The sequence below is a fragment of the Crocodylus siamensis genome, chromosome 1 (genome assembly GCF_052110815.1).
Source record: "Crocodylus siamensis isolate JL-2025a chromosome 1, ASM5211081v1, whole genome shotgun sequence".
Taxonomy (NCBI): domain Eukaryota; kingdom Metazoa; phylum Chordata; order Crocodylia; family Crocodylidae; genus Crocodylus; species Crocodylus siamensis.
The window spans coordinates 90,534,024-90,558,545 of record NC_143395.1 but is presented as its reverse complement, the minus strand read 5'-3'; the positions used below and the strand labels follow the sequence as shown (position 1 = coordinate 90,558,545).

The 24,522-nt window shown below is 43.4% G+C and overlaps 1 protein-coding gene and 1 pseudogene across 1 annotated transcript in view; one reads left to right on the top strand and one right to left on the bottom strand.

The window, feature by feature from the left end:
* RPF2 (ribosome production factor 2 homolog) overlaps positions 1 to 24,522 on the bottom strand; it is a 40,808-nt gene that overhangs the window by 9,947 nt on the left and 6,339 nt on the right. Inside the window, 7 exon segments of the mRNA XM_090037992.1 lie at positions 6,871 to 6,910; positions 7,660 to 7,697; positions 10,718 to 10,850; positions 20,104 to 20,246; positions 23,347 to 23,456; positions 23,569 to 23,613; positions 23,778 to 23,841. Coding sequence (XP_089894118.1) covers positions 6,871 to 6,910; positions 7,660 to 7,697; positions 10,718 to 10,850; positions 20,104 to 20,246; positions 23,347 to 23,456; positions 23,569 to 23,613; positions 23,778 to 23,841 — 573 coding nt within the window.
* LOC149873032 (U2 spliceosomal RNA) lies at positions 14,192 to 14,317 on the top strand (annotated as a pseudogene).

Sequence of the window (24,522 nt, the reverse complement as noted above, 5' to 3'; positions counted from 1 at the left end):
CCTTGCAGGTGGGATCCTGACACCCTGGCAGCGGTGGAGTAAGTATTAGCAGCTTTGGGGGCCAATGCAGCCATTCCTTGTTCCCTACCACTGACACATGCCCCCAACAAGGCTCCATGCCCTACCCCAAAATTCTAGGAACCCCACAGGCCAGATGACATCTCTATAAACTAAATTCAGCACGTATGTCTGACACCCCTGGTTTAAGGCACCAATGATGACCTGAATGTCTTTGGAGATTAGAGAAACAGAAATAGCATGAAATATAACACGACAGGCACAATCACAAGTTTTTGCTATAAGCTAAGGCTCATTAGTTGGAAACAGGGAGGGGAAAGACTTGGATGTACAAAATCAATTACAGAATGACCAATCAGACAAGCCATATCTGACATAGCCATGAAAAGAGAGACACCTGTGGCCCTATGCCAGAGAAGGAGATGCAAGTCCAATAGAGATGGAAAGCATTACATTATACATGCCACTGGCACAACATCATCTGGACTATTGGGATCAGAAACATACATTCAGGTTCAGGAAAGATGAATTCAAGTTAGAACTGGTGCAGAAAGGGGTTGTTAGGATGATTTGGGGAATGGAGGGATCAGGAGACCAAAAAAGCTTAGTTTGTTAAGTGCAAGGGAACAAGGGCTGACAGGGAATAATGACAGCTTTATAAATGTTATCAGTAACAGATAAACACCAGGGAGAAAGGAGAGCTATTCAAGTGTAAAGTTCACTGTTGACATAAACCCAAATAGGTATAAGACCAGGGGTGGGCAAAATGACAGGTCCGGTTGGTGGTCAGACTCCATTTCCCAGCAGCCCTAACCCATACTAGCAGGGTCTGCAGCTGGGTGGGTAGCTGCTCCAGGGCCAGGACTGGACCTTGAGGTAGTCCACTGCCTGCATGCCCCTGCCCATGGGGCCCATGCTCATCACAGGTCTCCATGGAGACCATGGGAGAACAGGGCCATCACAGCCCCGCTGCACCTGGAGTCTCCATGAAGACCAGCCAAAGCAGTGCAGACAGGGGCTGCTGGGAAGTGAAGTCCACCATAGACCCAATCTGGCCCATGGGCTGGGCTTTGCCCATCCCAGTATAAACTCAGCACAAATAAAAGTTTAGGCCATCAGAAGAGAAAAGTTCTGGAACAACTTCCCAACAGGAGCAGTAGAAAGAAAAAACTGGTTTTAAGAGAGCCTGATTAGTATAAAAGGGATTTTACAATGTGGTGGCCTATGATTACAGGGGCAGCATGCCATGACCCAGAAATTCCTTTCTGGTCCTACCTTCCTAAAAACAAGTTGTTTCATAACCGCATTAACCCCTTCCCAATAATAAAAATAGCAATGACACCAAAGGTGTGACCACAACCGTTTCATAATAAAGTAAACTTGCTCTGCAGTAAAAAGCAGAGTGTATGCATAACACAGGTCATGCAAGGCACTCCACTCCAACAGAGTTACCCCTCAGAAGGTGAGAAGTAACCATCCATGTCACCGTCCTAACCAAAACTTATCCTAAGACACTTGCTTGAAACTAGGCTACCCTGCCCCACAGTGCCCAGACACTGAAACAGCACCTACTGCAGTCAGCCATCTTGCTAGAGATGGTCACAAGTCTGCTATTGTTTTACAGAGTAAAAACTGGGGTGGTTACTTGTATACTAATTATTTGGGGAGTGCAAAATGGGCCCCATTTGATTTGGCCCGAATCAGGGACAGTGATTTGATTAGTTGATTCAGATCACTGTTCCCAATTCAACTCAGCTGAATCCAAATCTGAAGATTCGATACCGATTCGGAGAATCAGCAATTCGGGGACACGCACATTTTTAAACTTTTTTTCCTACATACCTTGAGGTACCAGCATGGCTTGCAAATGCTGTGATGCTGGGGCGGACAGAGAGTCCCACAGCAGTGTGGGCCCCCCCCATATGCTCGGTGGCAAACCCAGAAGTGGACCAGAAGTACTTCCGGTCCACTTCCAGGTCTGCCAGCGAGTGTGTAGGAGGTCCCCCCATGCTCCCCTGACTTGGCAATCAACCACGGGGGGGATCCCGGGTGCTCCTCAGACCCAGAAGGCACCAGTTGCTGAGCCAGGGGAGTACAGGGGGGCCTCCCCCTTGTGCTCTCCAGCAGACTTGGAAGTGGACCGGAAGTGTTTCTGGTCCACGTCTGGGTCTGCTGCTGAACGCACTGGGGAGCCCCCCCGCACTTCTGCGGGACACTCCATGTGCCCCAGCATCACAGCATTCACAAGCCACCTGCTACCTAGAGGTATGTAGAAAAAACATTTAAAGCTGTGTCTACGTCCAAATTGCCAAATCTTCCCAAATCTCTCTGAACTGATTTGGAGGGTTCCAATTCAATTAGAAGAGATTAAAGGGTCTCCTGATTCGATCTGGATTCAGAGATTCGGCCACCGAATTGGGCCGAATCAAATCGGGAACTGAAGCGTTGCAAGGCCCTAGTAATTAATGTCATGCATCCACACCCTTAGAGTATAATGACAGTATGCTGAACTCTCGTTCCTTGTACAAAATATTTACATTTCAACGGGCCCGTCTCAGGCTCTAAAACAGCAGTTCCCAGCAGTTAGGGGTTATGGAAGTTATAAGCGTAGTTGAAACTCAGTAAGTCCCTAATTCCCCATCCTGTTTCCCAGACAGGCAGGGGCTTTACTGAGCTTCAGTTACTCCACAGTAATGACCTCTAACTACATCCAGGTGAGCACAGCCATTTGTTTCCCCAGGAACAAGCAGCAGCAGCAGCACACCTTGTGCTGCTGCTACTTGTCCCTAGGAAATTCTTGTGCTACATGCACTCTGGCACATGGCAGATTACCCCAGGTGGGGTAGAGAAAGCAGGGACTAGCAAATGTGCTGGCCCCAGAAGCTTTACCTGGGCTTCTGGGGGGCAGAGAAGCTACAGTCACAGTGCTTCCATAGCTGGGACCCTGGCCAGCAGCTGGAGTGTGGCTCTGGCCAGCCAGGATCTGGTTTTGGGTGGTGCATGCTGATGCCACATATCCCTGTTTTTTTCTGCATGGGTTTTTTGACTCTAGTTTGCCTCAGGATCAACACCCCCCAAGCAAGGTAGCAGCACAGGGAGCACCTGCTTGTATGCTAAGTAGCAACACACACAAAACCACAGCGTTACATACTGTACAGCTGTGGTCATCTGGATATGACCTCTGTGGCTGTAATTACTCTAGGGCAGGGGTGGCCAACCTGCGGCTCCGGAGCCACATGCAGTTCTTCAGAAGTTAATATGCATCTCCTTGAATCTTTGCACAAGCATACAGTGACCAGCTTCCAAATGACCTGGAATACCACCACCAGTGCTGCCTCCAGAAGATTCTTGCCATAAAGTGGAAAGACTATTGCACAAATACCACCTCAACCACACTAACACTGCTGGAGTGGAAGCATTGATTATTCAACATCAGTTGCGGTAGACAGGGCCTTGTGTATGCATGTATACCAAAACAACTGCCAAGGACAAAGGACACACAGGAGCGAGAGGAAACACGTCAAGGATACTCTTAAGGTAAACATTAAGAAACGTGGCATTGACACCACAAATTGGGAAAAACTAGCCTGGGACAGGGTTACAAGGAACTTTTAACCGGGAGTGGAAGGGGGTGAGGGCAGGTCTTTATGAAAAGAGCAGAACTATTTATGTGCCTGAAGTTAAGTGGGGACAGCTTTGCTTGCTTCAGCTGCTCTGCAGTTACTGTTTCTGTGCCCATTCTTACCTTAAACTAAGCTAGGGCACCTTGTATCTATCTGATAGGGCTGAGCAAAGCTTTAGTAGCTGATTTGATTCAGAGAAGATTTGGCCCCATTCAGGGACCAAATATCCAGATCAAAATTGAATCAGGAGGTCAACTAAAAGCTCCAGATAATTCAGATGCTTTGAATCAGATTCAGAAAAAAGTTTCGGCAATTCAGAGATTCAACCATATACTAGACAGGCAGCCGACAGCTGTCTCCAGCTGGTAAATCTGCTGGGATTGGGAGAGGTAAGAGGCATGGGAGAGGGAGGGATTGGGGCTGGGATAAGTTGCCCGGCCAAGGTGGGGGGATGCATTACTCAGGGAGCGGGGCGTGGGATGTGGGTATGGCATCTGCCCTGCTGTTGCTTGCCCACCTGGGGTTAGGGGGTGGGCCATGGGCGCAGCTTGCTTCAGGTGGAAGGGGGCAAGTGGCAGCATGGAATAGACCCCGCTCCCAGCACTGCCACACCTGCATCCTGCACTCTGTGCCAGCTGGCAAGTGGTGACAAAGCAGTCACTGCTCCCTGCGCTGATGCGGGCATGGCAGCACTGGGAGTGTGGGCTATGCCCTCCTGCTGCCTAGAGTGAGTCGTGCCTGCATTGTGCCCCTTGTCCCCCCTGCCCGCAACGGCTGGGAAAGTGGCAACAGGGGAGAGTGCCTGCAGTTTCCCCTGCAAGGGCAGAGGCAGGCACAGCCAGAGGAGCTACCAGAGAAGCCCCTACAGCTGCACTGCCCGGCCCCACCTCCCACCCAGCCTCAGCCTAGTCCCAGCACTAAAAAAAAAAGCCCTGCACTCACCAGCTGCAGGAATGACGACCGAGGTCTCTGGGCACTCATAGCGGAGCCCCCTCCCACATACAGTGCAGAGCAGTGGCAGGCAGCAGGGATCATTCCCCCGCCACCTGCACAGCAGCAGCCCCATGGTGTGTGGATGCAGTGCAGCTCGGCAGGGTGCTGTGTGTTGTCCAGGAGCTGGGGTGGCTCCGCCCATCAGCTGGAGCTCCTGGTTTGATTCCCCAGCTCCAATCATTCCCCCAGCTGTTCGGTAGGGGGGTGGGGTGGGAAGCAAGACCCTGGATCTGTGCATGGGGTTTCAGCAGGCTGCTGCTGCCAGCTGCAGAAATAGCCCAGAATCACCACCATCACCAGCAGGCAGCAGCCTGCTGTCATCCTGCACCAAAGGCCTGCACCCCCCCAGGAAGAGCTGGGGGAAGTGATCAGAAAACTGGGGGAAAGATCAGAGACCTGGGGAATCAAACCTGGAACTGAGGGGATGTTCAGCCCCTGGCTCAATTCTCCAGCTCCCTGTTTGATTTGCTTGGGAGCTGGGGCAGCTCCAGCAGTCATCCAAAGTCCAGCAGCACTCAGCCCCAGCTTCCAGACAGCACGCAGTGCCCTGCCGAGCTGCACTGCACCTGCACCAGGTGGGGAGGGTGATCCCTGCTGCCCCCCACTGTGTGGAGGCAGCTCTGCCACAAGCACCCAGAAGGCCCCAATTGCCACTCCTGCAGCTGGTGGGTGGGAGGGCTTTTTTCAGTTTAGGTTTTTAGTTTTTTTTGTTTGTTTAAACTGCCAGGACTAGGATGGGACCAGGCAGGGCAGCCATGGGGGCTTCTCCTGTGGCTCTCCCCACCTGGGGAGAGACAGGCACAGCTGGAGGAGCCACGGGAGAACCTGCAGCTGCCCGGCTATACCTGGCTCTCCCCAGCCAATCTGAATGATCAAATCAGTGCTGAATGTTCTGAAGCCAATTCAGCCAAATCAATTCAGGACAGTGATCTGAACCGAATCGCTGTCCTCCAAAATGTTCAGCCTGTAACTTACATTCACTGCTATTAAAGTCCCATTATTTCTATTCACAACATGGTGATTTTCTCCAAAACATTTCATCATCATTTTCTCATCTCTTTAAAATCAAGATGGACTTCGTTTGCCATAATTTTTTCTCTGTTTGTAAGTTTGAGTGCGCAGAGGATTTTTTTGAACCTTCACTTGTTTCCCTCAGTTCTGCCAACAGTTGTTTGATGCTTAAGGAAACAGTCCATTTTAAAAAATTGCCAACTATACAGCTAACTGGTTGACAACTATTCTATTTGCACAAAATAAAGGGAAACATATTGTGCGGTTGGTACTTAGACAATAGCTAATTACTTTTTAGGTCAGTGGTTAACTCATCTCAGTTCTTATTATTGTATATTACGCCTTCCTTTCTCTTGTGAAGGGCTACCTATGACCAGCTGCCTTTGCTATAAACCCCTATGTTGTTTCCTGATAAAGGCAGACATGTTCTAGCACTTAAATACAAGATGTAATCCTGGGATTAAACTCTCTATTTTTGCTTTCCTGTCCATAAACAAAAACTTATCTTGTCAAATGGTACACAGTGCTAAATGGATTTAAGACCTCTGACTAACCAAGCTTCCAGTGGCTCCTTTTTTTCTTTTTTAAATGCAATAGTTCACTTTAGTAGAAATTTCTGAATTGGAACAGAACTCATTATTTTGAATCTTTGATTTACATTTTTTAGCAGTGCATTAGGCTTAGGTACTCTACTTAACTTTTCTTCCTCTGCTCATAGTAAAGCAACCCAGGTATATTTCCAGTTAATTTTTGCAACATGGAATTTCTATTTGTACAAACAGATAATGACCACCAAGCTAGATTTACAAGACAATCATGTAAAATCATTGTCCACACCTTCACACCACTCTCCATCAGTTATAAAACACTAAATAATTCCAAGTGTTTTGTTAGTTTCATAACATGTCTATGAATGCACTGACTTTAAGAGCACCCTAAATTTTTACTACCTCAAAAAAAACTTTAAAAGTTCTCCCCTTTAAGAAACCTGTTACTAGAAAATGGTATCCTGCTAATAAAAACCCTACAACAGTATATTAGGATGTAGAAGTAGATACTGAACATGTTCAGAATTATATAATAATTCCCCTAAAACCTAGTATCTGGGGTACATCTTCACTGAACCTGGAAGAGCGGTAAAGGGATAGTAGTCTCTTGAATGATGTTATTCTGTGTGTAACCTGCTTTGTTCCAGAGCGAGCTGAATAAAATGATTTATACTCACCAATGACGTTTGATCCTCAAAAGGTCTGGTAATATTTTTTCTGAAAAAAAGAAGGGGGAGAAGGAAAAAAAAAAAGGTTTTCTTCTTCCTTTGTGATTTCACACTAGCCACCATGATAATACTTGGGTTCCTGTTCTCTGCTGGGATGATTTCAGCTTTAGAAGTACAGTTCCATTTTAGGTGCAAAACCAGCCATTCTGTTAGTTTTTCTTTAGTTTTTGTCAAGTCAGAAGTTTTTTGTCATTTCCTCTTTATCACAGCACCTGAATCTCAAACCACCATGTAGGCAGTTCTCCAGAAAGAGATGCCTCTGCTTTTTCAGCCATGCTATGTTCAATATATTAATTTTCATGAGCTGTTGCACCAAGCTCCTCATCTTATATAAACAGATCTAATTTGAAAAAAAATGTTGTATTATATATACTTTTTATTATAAACTCTATTTCCTACCAAGATGTTTTGCAACTTATCTTTAATAAACATTGAATTTCCAATTTGTTAAGGATCCGCATCAAGTTGAATTCTGCACTATTTTGTCGGCTCTTTGCAGAGCCTAGACTAAGTGTGGAGCTGATTAGTTACATCCTGCTTTTGCCAAGTTTTTGATAAAAAGCACTGGACTCACCACAGAAGCTAGCATACGCATGGTCCTTCTCAGTCCTTCATTATCACCCTCTATATTATTATACAGCCTGATCTTTTTAAATGTGGTTTGTTGGCTCATAAAATACCTCTCTCTATGAATATATTAAGTGCCATATTATCAAGTGATTTAAAAACATTACTTACTTTTTATATAGGACAGCAAAGGGCTTTTTCAGGGCATACTGTAAAATTAAAAAAAAAAAAATTTGCAAGACAGAACTTTACAAGACAGCCTTTTTAATGCAGGAATATAATAACCATTTTCCCCTACAATTCTACAAGAAAATGGCATCAAAAGAGAAGTGAATAGCTTCCAAATGGGCAGCTAGGGTCTGGAACCAACTTCCAAGAGAAGTGGTGCTGGCTCCTACCCTGGGGGTGTTTAGAGGAGGTTGGATGAACATCTTGCTGGGGTCGTTTGACCTCAGTATTCTTTCCTGCCATGGCAGGGGGTCGGACTAGATGATCTGCTCAGGTCCCTTCCGACCCTAGAAACTATGAAACCATGAAACAGTGCTCACATACAATGTAGCCCAGAAAGAAATCAGATGAGTAGCGAGGCCCACAAAAAGACAAGATAATGGAAACCAAGATTGGTGTCTCTTCTTTAAGGAAGATAGAGATGTATAGACATAAATAAGTAAAACACCAGAACCAAGAAACAGAACACCGCTACTTCCCATTCCAGCATTAAGAGATTCACCAGTTTAAATTATAAGGCAAACTGCACCAGACTTTTAATGGGAGGCAGGGAGAGGGGTGGAAATCTTTCTTGGGAGTTAGAGCATGAGATTAAACTGGATTCTAACTATACAAAACAGTTGCAAACACAGAATGGAACCCTGACCAGTAAACTGACTCCTAAGTCCCACTGCAATATGAACAATGACAGTAAACTCTGACAAAGCGTATCATCCCTCTCTACACCTGTTTTCTTTCTGTTAAAGACAAATAAAACCTCAGCCCACTACTCCTACCAATAGGTAGGAAAATAAAACAGCTTGGAAGCCCCAAAATGAAAGGCATCATGGAGACAGAGAGTATTATTAAAACTTCAAAATAACAGTAAACACACAGATAAAAGCAAATACATACAATAAATACTTTAAGCCCAATTGATCTGAAAATATGAGGCCAATACTTCCTTACATTACTGGAGGGTTGCAAGCCTACTTTAGTCCTTATATGTGTTCACAGTACTTTTGGTGTTTGACAGCATTAACTCTGGCAAATTAAATGCGTTAATCACCAAGTCAGACTTTATCACAAAAATAATTATTTAAAAGGTTTCATTTAAAAATGCATATAGCTATGACATGTTAATTAAGACTCATATATATATATGTATTTTAACCTCTTTGGTTGCTGGCTTTTAAAAGAAGCTTACAAGGCACTGTCCAACTGTGGGAGCTCGATGCCGAATTATATAGGACTGAATTAAGCACAGGCTCAGACCTGTTCAATTTAAAACTTTTATTGTTCCACAAAGTCATAAACTAAAGGAGGTCTGTTGGTTCACGAGGTTCCCAAATCAAGCCCTTGCTCTCTAACCCGGAGGCTAGGTGCGGCTGCCTGATTCAGCAGTCTCAGAACTGGTCAACAGCTCATTTAAAAGGAGTCCCTTATCTTTTTTTTAGGCAAAAGATACAAAACTGTCCCCATGGGGGAAGTGAGGCATCTAACATAACTGTACTATTAGTTATATATCATAACACTTATACATATGCATTTCTAATTCTTACTTCTATTGGTTATTTAGTTAACTTATCTATATTATAATATCAGGTGATACGCTTTGTATTATAATTATTACGCTTCTTATGTTAATTCTTAATGACCTTTATATTTCTTATGCTAATTTTCTATAACCTAAATACATCTATAACCTTATTCATCTATATGTTTTGCTGGTTTTTGCAGGGTTAAAATGTAAAAACTGACATAATATGCGGTTGTTTTTTCATCATTGCGGTTTAGCCATGCAGTTTCCTATTCTTAACAATGTAAGTGGCATGTCTGCTATTTTTATCATTTGTTTAAAGGTCAGAAGTTCAGTATTTTCATCTAAGGGTCAGAAAGTGATTACCAGAATGTCAATTGCTGACTCCTCAACCTCCTTGAAGCATTCTGGGAGTTTTAGTGCATTTTTTTTAATGCTAGGCCTTGCTTAGCATAAGCACTCTCTCACACCAACTACTGCAAAACACCTGCAAGTTAACAATTCATTCTCACGATATGCCATTTTCCACAGCAATGGTCAATTTTACTTTCCTTCCTTCAAAGACACAGCATCATGGACCCACATACATGGCTGCAGTTGGCAAGCTGATAAGTACCAGACCTTACATAAATACCATTCCTGCTCCCTTTTGTGGTGGTGGAGACTGAGGGACCCTAGGAACAAACTCCCTCCATTTGCCTGCTCTTGCACAGGAGGTGCTGCAGAAAGGGATCTCTTCCCTTCACTTCTGGAGCTGCAAGACGTTTTCACATTGGGGAGAAGGAGTAACCAACACCACTCTCATAAGCAGGATCGCAAGGGGTAAAAAGGGCCCAGCAACTGTCAGGACAATCCCACTTCTACCTTTCCACCCTGTTTGAAATGGGTTGGTTCCCCTCTGCTCCTTCCTTATCTCCAGCCCTGCAATGCCAAGCAAAGGGAAACAGGAAAGGGAGGTGGATGCCCTGGAAACATAACCCACCCCCCAAAAAATGGGAAAGGAGAATCAGTGGGAGAACTAGGGGATGCATAACTGACAGGCTGGAGTACAGGTAGATATGGACTTGAAGAGCATAATATTAGTCCATTAGAAGCTGAAAGCTCCATACCAAACAGCTTTTATATAAAAATCTTTGTAATGCAATATCAATTCTGCAGTAGTGGCCAAAGATACCTTATTCCTCTGATCTGCGCAGCTTGACAATATGAATTGTCATGCTAAAGAAGGGAGGTGGAATGGGAGTGTGAAAGAATGAGAAGACAGGCCAAAAAAAAAAAAAGGCGGGGGGGGAAAAAAAAAGCTCTAGTTATTTGGGGCTTGGCCCATGAGTTAAAAAGTTTTGCATTCCACCACACCAATCATGCAACAGGTAAACACACAAGTTACTGTAAAATAAAATAGAAGCATAGAAAAATATTCTTGGTGCCCTGGAATAAGTTCTAGCTATACACTGTAAACATACATCCAACAAACATACTTACAATGTCTTTAAGCACTCCAGTCACAGTTAAGTTTGCATTTCCGCCTTTTATGAGCATGGCATTTTTTGTATTTTCAGTAAGCTTTGGCTCTCTCTTCTCAAGAAATCGTTTTGCCCTTTTAGTTTTAGGCTTTCTGTAATGAGAAAATAATAATTAAAACATATTAGCCCATGTATGAAATGGGTGACAACCACCTGCAGTCATTAAATGGTAAAAAAGGAAAGACAGAGAATACTGTAATCACACTGATTCTTTAAACTAATCTCAAAGTCTATTCCAAACAAAAAACTGTTTTGTTTATTTAAAAAAAATCCATAAAAGGTAAAGTCTTGTCCACACTTTTCTCAACTTGTGTTGATTAGTTTATCGTTTCACATCTCTGCAGAAGTGCTGATGGCTTCTCCACACACACCAGATCTGTATCATATTAAATGTTCTTATAAGCTGTTAAAAGAAAAAATTCAACATCATGCCTAGAACATGCCTTGATAACAACGCATACATAAAGTAGGGGTGCACCAATAGAGATTTTTGGGACCGACATCGATATCCAATTTTTAAAGAGGCATATCAGCCAGTGCCCATCTGATTTCTGATACAACACGGAGAGCTGTCTCCAGCTGGTAAGTCCACTGTGGTGGAAGGCGAGGGGGAGGGAAGAGGCATGGGGCAGGGGAGAGGGCTAATCAACAACACCCCCCCCCCACAGTGAGAGAAGGGGTAGGCACTGGCCATCCAGGGCAAGTATGGGACGGACACACGGCTCACTGCGGGGGAAGGGAGCTACGGTGAAATCTGGGCTGGCTGCAGCTCCCTCTGTAGCCTCATCCTGAGCCCAGACCCTGGCAAGAAGAGCCCGGTGCAGCCCTGGCTCCAGTCTGCAGCTGCAGCCTCCCTTCCCCACCCCTCAGATCTGGAGGCACACTCCCCTTCCCCCCATGCTTTCCTGGGGTGCACACAGCTGTGGGAGCCACCCCCCCCTTCCCCAACAAACTGCAGATACGTCCGGTGCCCTGCTCCACCACAGCTGGGCAGCACCTGCCCCTATCCCTGTCTCCTCCCTTGCTGTGAGGAGGGGTGTGGGGGTTGATCTGCCCCCACCACATCCCTTCCCTCCCCACTCCCCTTCTACCACAACAGACTTACCAGCTTGGGGCAGCTCTCCACACTGCCAGGCTGTGCTCCTTGCTGCCTGAATGCTGTGTTGTGGCTGTGCGCACGTATGGGCATTTATCAGCCAAATTACTGGCCCCAACAGGCCAATTTCCAATACGATCAAATTTTGTTTATATTGGTACTGATCTAATACCAGACTGATATATCAGTGCATCTCTAATATAAAGCATTTATTTTACAAACACATGATCTATACAAATGCATAAAAACAAAACTGGAACAAAAGTTTTATTCCAAAGTTTAATGCTGGCTCCATTACCCTCACCTAGCGGACATCCGTCTTAGTTTTTTTTGTTGTTGTTTATTTGGAAGCATTCAACTGAGTTTAGCTTTCAGCTGTTGGAGAATAACTGCCAATTTTTTCTTTTTAACATTTTTGGTTGGTTTGAGCCAATTGCATGAGTCAGTACACACAACTCAGTATGAAACTTATTTAACTCGTAAAGGTATACATTAGTAATTTGTTCATACTGTATTTTTTCGGTATGATGAAGAGCAAAAGATATATTGTCTCATTACATTTTAATTTTGATTGCCATTATTAAAATTGGCAAAACATGGAATGTTGATTCTTTGCACGGTAATATATGCTTTCCTGTAACTTCACTTGGTTACTTTATTATAAATGAATAAGATCATATAAGAGATTGCACATAATACATGTTCAATTTTAAAACAACACATGATGTACAGTTTCTAATGAAAGGTTTCTTGTATTTTTTTTTAATACATCATAAACTAGCAGATAAATGCCCAGCATAACTGTTGAGCACGCAGCTGTGGTGCCTGGGCAGCTTTCTGAGACTACATTATTACCCAATTTCCTTGTTTAAGGAAATCACAAGACCTTTCAAGTTTCTTTACAGAAACTGGCCTTGATGCCTTGACAATAGTTTGAGGAATGCCAATGGATTTTCCAGAAATGTAAAATGGTTGTAACCCATTCAAGTGTGAAAAAGCAAAAAGCAAAATAAATTTACTCCATCATCAGACTTCAAAGTAGCAAATAACATTCAAAGTTGCTGAAATTAACCAAAAAGGACTTTTGTTGCCCAACTCCATAACCACAGAGCAGCTCCTGAGAACTGGATAATATTCTCACTCAGAGAGCCAGTGAGGCCACCACTGATGCATGCTCAACAGTTATGCTGGGCACTTCCCTGCTCCTTCATGACCCATTAAAAAAACCCCCAACCCTTTCATCAGAAATTGTCCATCAGGCCTGGTCTTGAAGTAGGGTGAACAAAAAACAGCCATGACCCTTTTACAAAGACAAGGCAGACAGAGATGGAGGAGGACACCTGGGAGTGAGAAAGAGCCACCACCAGTGCTAGTGTCACCACCAGTGCTGATGTCACTTTGAATGCTCACGGTCAGTAAACGACTCTCTGCGGTTTCATTTCAACCTACAGCCCGCAGGCTACCGTCCTCCAGAGGGAATCTAAGCTTGCCCCGCATTTAGAGATAGGCAACCCAACAGGTCAGGGGCGGCACAAGTATGAGTGCACGAGTGGCAAGAGCAGCCTGTGCAGCCAGCACAGCAGCAGCTCAGGCAAGGAGCAGAAGCCGGAGCAGCAGATTTGGCAGGGAACACACAGCCGGGACCAGAAAGGAGAGCAGCAACGAGGGCAGGGGTACAGAGTAAGGCGCAGGAAGCAGAGCAGCAGCTCGGCAGGCAGCAGGGCAGGACAGGGATCTTGGGGGCAGGAAGCGCACACCCACACCCACACCCCTCCGGACCCCGCAACTCCAACCCCACACTCACAGGACACGGTCCAGCGGCTCCATCTCGGTAGCCCCTAGCGCTGCTCAGACCCACGTGGATGCACCGCGCACAACCGGAAGTCTGCGGTCCCTTTTTACTCCATAACGTCACATCCACCTACTGGAGGCGGCAGCGCCACTACTCCCTCCCCGCCGCTGTTTAGTAGCTTGGCCACCAGCGCATGCTCAGTGACAACGCATGAGGGCGCTGCCCTGAGCCGGGCGGAAAGGGGGGAGAGGGAAGGGCCGCGTCTGCTCCTGGTTGGCGAATAGGTCGCTTTTCAGTACGTGATCGTCATTATTGTTAACGTTGTATTATTAGACTAATAATAATGATGATAAGGATAATAATGATAATCTAATAAACCCTTTGCATTGTTTATTATCCTGCCAAAAGTAGAGTGGAAAAAGCCGGTGGGAATTACCCGCGCAAAAGTCTAACCAGCAGAAATGAGGTTGAAGTTGGTTCCTTATCTGGCAGGGGAAGCACCATGACCACGTAGGCGGGCTCCCCAGGGCAGATGGTTGTCCCTAATATGTCCTCCATAAGAGGTCTATATTGAGTAGATTTTTGGTGTTGGGAGGTGGAACTGGAGCTTGCTCCATCCACTCCATGCATCGGCCTGGTATTACAGTGCTTCCAGGAGCGGTGCAATAAACAAACAAATGAACAAAAATTATTTCCAGTCCCTTTCTCAAACCTAATCTATATGCACTAAAAACTTGTTGTTCATGAATTACACATTCTAAAAAGAGATAATTAATAAATATACATAGCTGATGGAATTAATATGTAAAATAATATCCTACATCAAGTACAGAGCCCTAAATGACAACCAAATTAGGATAGGATTATAGGGCAAAATACTTTTTGGGTGCTGCTACAGGGGGACTGTCCCAAATAACCCTGAGCACAATTAGAATAAGGAACCAACTTCAAACTCATCCAGCAGAAGCCTTTTTACACACATCTTCATGGACATGTTTATGCCCCCTCAGGTTGTGCCTAGATCCTGGTATTTGTTGGGGCACGGTGTTATTTTGTTTTTTTGCTAAAGATTAGCTAGAATACTTACAGCCCAGTATACTTCTTCTCTTCTTTCTCCAGCTGCATCGTACATACAGAAATGCATGTATGGAATCCATGAGCAATTCACACCCCTCCTCTTACTGCTGTTAGGACCATGTCAAGCTAATACATATAGTTGCAATATATGGCTATTTTAAAAAATAGCAAAAATGTATTAATATTACTTCATTGTATGTTTTATTTATGCTTTGATGAGGCATTTCTCCTTTTTTAACGCTGTATTGCCATGTTTATTACTATTTCAATACATAAACCGTCTAATCCTTTAATTTTGGTTTAATGTATTTTTCTATCAAATTAAGGAGCATCTAACATTTATTTCCTACCTTTGTTATTTCCAAACATTTAACTTTTGTTACATACCACATTTAAAAAAAAATAGATGAAGCTAATTATGTTTCACTTTAACATTTTAGAATACTGCTTTCAAAATCATTACATGTACAAATAGCTGTTTAACAATACTTAATTTTAACAGTATCCAACCCAGATTAATTTCTGAACTCCATGTTGTTATTGATCTGGGACACAAGTTCCATAAACTGGTTTGGTCTAAATCAGTTAAGTCTGATACTACATCCAACCAGGTTTATCTTAAATCAGTTTTGGTCATTTTGAAAGTGGTTTATGTGCACTGAACTTCTGTTCTGTTACAAGTTTAAATCAGTTTCTGATGCCTTAAACCAGTTTGCGTGTAACTTCTGTCCCTAGCCATTTTGTTTACTTGTCCTTCAATCTCCTTGAGCACAAGTAGTTCCCTACCTGCACAGGTTGATTTTATTTCTTAAAGGACTGCCTTCTTAGGCTCTAAGTACTTCTACACAGATTTTCAAATTCAAAAGAATTATCATAATATAGCCTGACCTTCTTCATGTCACAGGCCAGAGAAACATCCCCTAATTATTTTTGTATCAAGCCTATAATTTCCATTTGCACTACAGCATCTCTTGTTGACATATAACCTGGATTGCAGAACTCCACATGGTGCAGTATCCGTTGCAGTAAATTGTTCCAGTAATTCATTATCTTCACTATTAAAAATTGCACTTGAATTCCTAATTTAGATGTGGCTAACTTTGGCTCCTGATCACTAATCAAGCAATAAAACATATATGGAGAGTCCCAAAGGTATCTGTTTCCAGAAATCTCTTTCCTGTGTATGTTTTTGTAAAGCACAATTCAAGCCAGCGATTAAAAGGCAAACTAAAGCAATTCAGGTTCTTTAGTCTCTCTCTGTAAGGCTCTGTCACTACACTGAAACTAACTTAAAAACCCTTGAGGCACTGGTTTGGTCTGAGTGACAGCAGATACAAAGGCAACTGCTATTCTATCTATAGCACAATAAGTCTTTGTGATAGGAGGTACAGTCCTCATTTTGTTGACATTCACATGTGGTGTGGACATTTGGCTCCCCAGGGACAACCAGCAGCAGTGGTGTACCTTGCACTGCTGCTAGTTGTCCCTAGGGAACACCTGTGCCACACACACTATGGCAAATTACCCCAGGGGCAGTAGGGAAGGCTGAGGCCAACGCTTGGCTTACTTGGGGTGGCAGCCACAGTATGGCTCTGGGCAGCCCAAGTCCACTTTTGAATGGTGTACATTGTCTGTGCATGTGCCACACCACTTCTTTTCTTCTGCAGATTTTTTTGACCCCTGGATATCCAGGAGTCAAAAAAAACCCTCTGTACTCCTCCCTTACAGTGTGGAGAATAACTGAACATATGGTATGTGGTGCTACAGATGTATAGCACCACATACTGCGTGGCCATGCTCATCTGGACACAACCTTTGAGTTGCACCATAACCCTCCTGACTTATTGAGGGGCAAAGCTCAATTATACCAGCTATGGCACAGGTGTTCCTAAGGACTGTCAATACATCAGGTGAAAGTTAGATTTGGCATAGTGCTTTGCAAGTAAGTTTACATTCTCTTAGGGCTGCATTCACAGTTAGCAGAATAAAACTTCTCCCTTGAAATTCAACAGCTGACCTATGTCCAGAAACTGAAGGAAACTCAGAAGACAAACAAAATCACTGAAAGGCCTAATTATTACTCTGAAGAATGGACAGTGGCCGAGATGAGGGAAACAATGCCTGTTTTGTTCCTTTCATCTCTAACAGATTCTAGATAGTATTCAAGCGCTGGGAATGAATACTTCCAACAGTTTGTAATTTAATTGATTACATAATAATAGGAATATATTTATTCCTATATCTATAGCATATTGTTTATGTTTTTACATACATCTTTGCCTACAAATGATAGGATCTGTAGTATGATCATCACAGTAAGAAATACATAGAAAATTATATAGAGCCTAGGATTATATGAAAGCTTTGACTCTTCCTTTTTGCATCATCAAAATACTTTCTAACAGATCATGAAAATGTGTTTCTACTCAAACTGTTAAAAGTTTATAGGGAAAACAAAAAGATGAAGAGGTTGGGTTGCTGTGCTAAATACATATTCTACTACTGAAACACTTTATAGTAATACAAAGAGAAAGTTTAAGATATTTCAACCGTGAGCTAAGTCTCTCAGGAACAAGATGAACTCTAATTTGTTTTTTGCTTTCCCTTGTAGCCAAAACTTTACTGTTAACTGTTTTCTATCTGAATTTGTCCTTCATTATTTCATATACGTCACTAGGTAAAACAACATGAAATGGACTAGATTGTGCTTTGTGGTCTTCACCCTGCAAGGACAGGCTTGTGTAGCAAATACTGGACTTAACTGCTATAGCTACCACTGGTGGAAAATTATCACATGGTGTGGTAGTTGTAGACAATTCATTAGACAGACGCAATCCACTCGAAAAACTGATTTAGGTCTGAAAATGTTCATTTTATGATTTCATAGACATTTGGGCTAGAAGGGACCCTGGAGGATCGAGTCCAGCCCCCTGCCCCAGGGGCAGGAAGTGAGCAGGGATCATATGATCCTAGCAAGATAAACATCCAAATGCATCTTGAAGGCATTCAAAGTGGGTGCTTGAACAGCCTCGGGTGGCAGTTTATTCCAAACCTTGGGGGGTTCGGACAGTGAAGTTCCTTCTTATGTCCAGCCTGAAATCAGTCATGGCAGAGTTTGTGATTGTTCTATCTTGTCATCCCTTGGGGCATTCTGGTGAACAGACATTCCCCTAGATCCTGATGAGCACCTCTGATAAAAACTTGTAGGTGACCACCAGATCAGCCCTGAGCCTGTGCTTTTCCAGGCTGAAGAGTCCCATAGCTCTCAGCCTCTCATCATAAGGCCTGTTTTCCTGACTTCTGATCATGCATGTGGCTCTCCTCTGCACCCTCTCAAGCTTCTCCATACCCTTTTTGAATTGTGGAGCCCAAAATTGGATGCAGTACTCTAGCTGCGGCCTCACCAAGGCCGAGTACAATGAGAGAATGATGTCCCAGGATTTGCCTGAGAAGCATCTATGGATGCAAGCCAGCGTTTTGCTCGCTTTACTAGCTGCAGCATCACACTGAAGGCTCATGTTCATCTTATGGTCAATCATGACCCCCAAGTCCCTTTCATCTGTAATGCTAACCAGCGTAGTACTACTGAGCCTATAAGCATGCTGCAGGTTTTTTCTCCCAAGGTGGAGAGCCTTGCATTTTTCAGTGTTGAACACCATCAGGTTCTTGTTCGCCCGTTTCATGAGCCCATCAAGATCTGCCTGGATCACCCTCTTGTCCTCAGGTGTGGCTGCTTTACCCTAGAGTTTGGTGTCATCGGCAAACTTGACCAGTCCACTTCTTCATCAGTGATGTAGACATTGGTGTCAGATGTTAAACAGTATAGGCCCTAGGACACAGCCTTGAGGGACCCCACTGGTTATAGCACACCAAGACAATTGGCTTAAAAATTCAAAGATTACTTCAGCAAAAACAAACAAACAAACCAAACTTTTTTATATTTTTCTTACAGCGTGTTGTGTGTATCAGTTTCATAGTTTTCCCTCTAGCAAGAAACCAAAGGGGGGGGGAAGACTGTAATGGTTAGTCAAAGAGGGAAATAACAAAAAAACCTTTCATACCATTTTAGAGTTCTTTAAAATATTCAAATAAGTTTAAAGATTTTTTTTTTAAACATGATCAAGCTGGGTATTTTGAAACTGACCAACACCCCCTCAGTATTATATTCATTGCAAGTTGAACTTTGTATGACAAGTATAAGATGAACAAAATAGAATTAAACTGAATGAAACACATTAGAAAAAAATCCAGACACTTACACTATTGTTTTCTGTTGTAAAAAGACAAATACTTCCCTTTAAAACAGAGGTGGGCAAAGTCCGGCCCATGGTAGACTCCATTTTCCAGCAGCCTCTGCCCACGTTGCTGCAACCAGTTTTCATGGAGATGCCAGTACTGGCAGCACCTTGACAGCATGGGGCTAGGGCATCCATGGAGACAGGCCCCAACAGCACTGGCAGGGCACACAGCTGGGCAAGGAGCTGCTCATCGGCCGGGGCTGGGATCCTGCAGGAGTAACAATGTGGTTTGGAGCCAAGGCAGAGCCACAATCTGCTACCTGCACATCCCAGCCTGTTGCTGGGGTCTCCATAGAGACACCATCAGGGACTGCTGGGAAATGGGAGTCCGGCCACCAGCCAGATCCACCATTTTGCCCAATCCTGCTCTAAGATCACTTGCAGCTTCATTCAGCAATTGAAGTCTATCTACATAGTAGTGACCAATTACCTGCCTTCTGAGAAATAAAGGTAATGGGGAAGGGAAGAAAGAAGCTAGGGGTAAAAAAAAATCAAAAATTAAGATCGTGTTGGATGACAACAAACATTGGATTGTTACACTTGTATTACATTTCTTGAAAGGAACATCCATACAAACAAGTACAATCATGAAATCTCATGCTGAAACCATTCAAGATATCAAGACTGTATTTTACAAAACATTTTACAAACAAAAGTGATTTTTATGAATGTCTGTGTAGTGAAAGTTTTCTGTAGCACAACTTTACCAGTTAATCATTTGTTCCTTTTCTTCAACTCCGAGGTAGGGAAATGCGCGTTAGAAATGCATATATGTAACACATAGTATTGACATCACAGTATTTAAGACATACAATTTCATCCGAATGTGTGTGCATCTTTGCTCTATTAATTTAGATAAGCTGGAATTAAGTACCTTTAAAATTTGGTCCATTAGTAATAAATTTCTGGATGCTGGAGACTTGGTATCAACTGGGGGCAACTTCCAAGGTAATATCCTGAGTAATATCAGTGGTCAAGTTCTCCACTTCAGAAGCAGTTCTATCAGGGAGAGGGACAGAGTTATCCATGCTTTGCTCCTTTTCCAGTTCGTAACTGAGGTCAGAGTTCCCTCTGTCACTGACCTCTTCCTCAGACTCTTCCGTCAGTTTTTCCTGGGTTGGAGCTGCCTCCTCAGAATCTTCCTTTTCACGCAGAAAGCTACAAATCATATTGGGTCTGCTGTATGAGAACTCTTTGTCCTTGATCTGTAACCACTCCACACCACCTGATCCAAAGAAAGACATTAAACAGTAGTATGGCAGAAGAGGAGGAGGTTTTATTTTTTCCCTTAGTTAAATGAGTTCCTTTGTTTTATTCCAAGACAACATACAAGAGGTAATAAATAGTCTTATCAAGGCTGAGACAAACCACCATTGTAGAAGAGATGGTGTATGCCATAAGCTTTAGCTACAAAAACCCTGAAGGGCAAAGGGAGGGAAACTGACACTTACTTTCAAACCTGGAGAGCATAAAGTATTTCTACATAGAAATTACTCAAAGCCTTCCAGTTGGCCTTACTTCTTTCTGTTGTGCAGGACAGACCTTTTTCCACTACTACCCTTTTGAAATGAGCAGATCAGGACAATTCTTAACTAAAATTAATAGCTCTTTAAACTTCACTGTGCCTAAACATTACAGCACAGAATTCAGAACTGACAGTTTTGTTCCTCCACTATAATGTTCTTTTCAAAGAACTAAGGGGAGAAAGGTCTTTAAAGTTCCTTTCAGATGACTGATAATCACCCATTTTCATTGCTTTATGAATAAGAGCTTCATACCAGAAGGTCCTCCATGTTATACTTCTGGCTGAACAATGGCCAGACAGTAATTGCTATTAAATGATTCAAGATAAGGCTCCCTCTGACATACAAGCTAGTTGTGCAGACTCCAGAGTTCTTTCAACTGAAGGGAGGAGCCAAAGACTGGAGATATAATATACCACCTGCTGTGTAAAACACAGCTATTAAACGACCTGTCAAACTCACCGTTTAAAAAAATTAAATAACATGCTTAGTAGGTTTTTATAGCATCTACTACTGCCAAAAAACTGCTCCAGAATGGTTTCTATACGATTCAAGACACTGAGATGTTTTAGCCAAGCAGGAAGGAGACTACCGTATTAAGGATATCAGTTAACTTGACAGAAAATGGTACCAGAAATAGTCGAAAAGCAGGGCTGTAATTCAGAGTTTACAGGTTGCATACAACCCACAGGCTTTTGCCCAGCTGCCAATGCCCCCACCCTCATCCCCATCCTATCCTGTTGTGATAGCTGGCTTCTTCAGTCTCCCCCACCCTCCTCCAGCTTCTACTTCCTACCCTTGCACCTGGGAGCAGGGTGGCATAGTGGGCAGGGGCTAGGATGCCTGAGCTGCGCATGAGAAAAGGAGAAACTAGGCTGTACATGGTGGCATGCATGACTAGAAGGAACTAGGGAGGAGGGGCAGGTTGCCTTTGGTGCCAGGAAATAAGGAGGAATCTAGGCTGACCATGCCTTGTATGTGGCAGTGTGTGGGGTGGGGAAGACACTAGGCTGCTTGTGTGAAGTGGGAGTGCCTGGATTGGGCATTGTCTTCACAGCAACCATGGACTGTGGCCCATGCTTTGTGGCCCTGGCTGCACAGACATTAGACAGCCCTGGTCTAAGAAATTAATACAAATGCAAAGTACAGCAGGTCTGCAGATTACGCAAATATAAACTAAGACTGGTATTTTTCCCCCCCTCCTGTAAACAATGTGCTCTTCAGAAAACAGATTATTTTAAATATTTATTGATCAGGATATGGCTCAAATGATGAATGTACACATACAGAGTGTAACAGGGGAGCCTACCGGGGCCGATCTCCACATGGACCGCCCCCCCCGTTGTTAGGCTAACCACCTGCCTTCTCACCCACTATGCCTCGGTCTTAATAATTAATTAATAGATGCAATTAGGCAGGAGGCTGCCAATTCTCTGCCCCACTGGTAGCAGGTGCTATCTGTGGCTCCATTCCTCCCCTACACAGCAGCCCAAGCCTTGCTGATGGCATGTATGAGAACATAGATGTCAGTCCCCCCCAGTGGGGCCCAGAATCCTGCTGTAGGACCCCCCAACTGAGTTCCTCCCTTCACAGATGGTTCAGGTGGCTGTAGCTGTGCCTGACCCCAACTCTCCTCCTCGGAGTCTCAAACCCCCGCAGGGCTCAGGTGGCCTTGATCACACCTGGCCTCCAACTCTCCTTCTCAGGGCTTGCACCCCCCTCCTGGGGGGCTTGCACCCCCACAACTACCTCCGGTGTACGCAACCCACCCAAAGGTGAGGGCTAGGGGTAAGGTCCCCAACCCACCTTTCACCAGGGTGATCACTGGCCTGGCATTTCCTGGGGGCTCCCGCGCCACTGGGAGCCCCACCAGGCCACCCACTCCTGGCAGGGTGTAGTTTCCAGTTGTACCCAGAACCAGGAACCTCCTGCCATCCCCTACAGCTCCTCCCTTACTTCCAGATGAAATTCAGCAGCCCTCAGGGCAGGTAATGTTGTTGCCTGCCCTCCAGCAGCCAAACTGCCTTGTTTATATAGGCAGCCCTGAACCTAAAATGGCTGCCCTCATTAGGCACCTGGAGGCTGCCAGCTCCAGGGCCTTAAAGTGGCAGGCATACCTAGTGCCCTGCCACACAGAGTATTATGTCATGTTCAAGAATGTAATTGGTTTTTAGGAGGTAGCTTTCTTTCCTAAGTGTTCAGTTGGGTTATTTCCTATTGCAGAGTCTTTTAATTAAATAACCCACTCTCCAACCTGTTACCCTAACTTATAGAGCAATTTCTTAACAAATCATAAATTATCATCATTATCTGCAAGAGGAAAAGTTGCATCTTATGGTTAAGAGAATCATTTAATTTGTACTAAGGCCCTTATACCTGTTGTGTGTGTAGCTCACGTGACATTTTAATATAATACCCTTTTCAACTGAATATTATAACTTTAGACTAAAATAGCTATTTTTTACTTCCCTATATTATTACTTGATGCTTAGGTAAAGTTGTATGAACAATTAGGGCAAAAAGTGCATCTTCAAAACAGATATAGAAATGAAAAGTAGTTTGGTCCAACTTGCAAGCATGTTTTTTCCAAGTAGCTATAAACTAACTTTTAGTTCAGTTAACATGTTAATACATTCTTGTTGTCTTAGAAAAGAAAGCTTGTAACTCTTTAGCTTCTAGAATCTTACTGGTACAAAACATATTAACCTACTTTTCATTCTGAGGCATCTATAAAAAGTAGGGTTATTCTTACCCCAATCCCATAATGGCCCCCCATGCATAAGATCAACAATTCTAACCTACAGTCTCTTCTTCTTCCTTCTTTTCCGTTAAGAGTGTTCGTGTCATGTTTAACTTCTTCATTGTGTGGCACTTGTATTTCAACTGTACTTTTTCGTTGCCTTCTGCATCCACTAGAAAGAGAAAAATATTTTAGTGAACATTCCCTTCAACTGATACAATATGAATACTTTACGCCTTGCCTGTCCCTCAGACAAACCAGGACATTCAAGGCATATCACCTACCATGCTCTGCATTTTCTTCAAAGACCACACAGGTTCCAAGGGCATCTAACAAGAAGAACAAAGGACATTTTGTTAAGAAGTGAGAGAAATGATTTTCTAAGATTTTTCAGAGCTGAGTGCTCTCCACTTACACTGAAGTCCATGGAAGATAAGAGAACGCTGCATATCACTTAAAAAAGAAAGATTTTGTACATATCATCTTCTCCTACCTTCATACTCTCCGGCAAAGACATATCTGTCCACTTGTAAAATGGGTCTATCTGTGTCTATTCCCTACAAAAGTAAAGACAAAAAAGAGAAAGAAAATTACGCTATGCCTATGATAGTTAAGGCAGATCTCTTGTCAGAGGACTAGAAATAGACAACTGCTCAAATAAATATGCTGTAGCTCACATACCACCTAAAGTATAGGTTCCCTAAAATGGTATATACAATGCAAGGCAAGAAAGCAAAGTGAAATACAAGCTAGTGAGTCTATTCTGTTATATCTAAATTAGAACAGGGAGAAAGACCAAAGAAAAAATTTTAGTTGTTGATTTACAAACTATAAAGCTTTCTAAAGCCATCATTTTTACATCCCAGGCAAATAAATTAGGTAAGCAAATTAGAAAGCTAGCCAGGAAAAAGAGAGTTTGTACAAGTAGGTTAAGTGACTGAACAGGAAGCAGGCACATAACCAGATCATTGGTGGTGGTAGGACACTGTTTTTTATGGCAGACTCCTGAAAATTGCAGGACAGTGTCAACTGAAAATGTACACAAATTCCAAAAATGAGTTACATCTGCCTTTGTATTCTCCTGCAAGTTTGTATGGTTTTCCAGTTATTTTCTCCTGTGTTTAAAGTGTTCTCTCTCCTGTTTCTGTGAGATCCGCACAAGCACCAAGGGAAGTAACTATACAAAAGAATCAGTGAAACACTTGATATGAGCCAGAACAAAGTACTATCAAACAGAA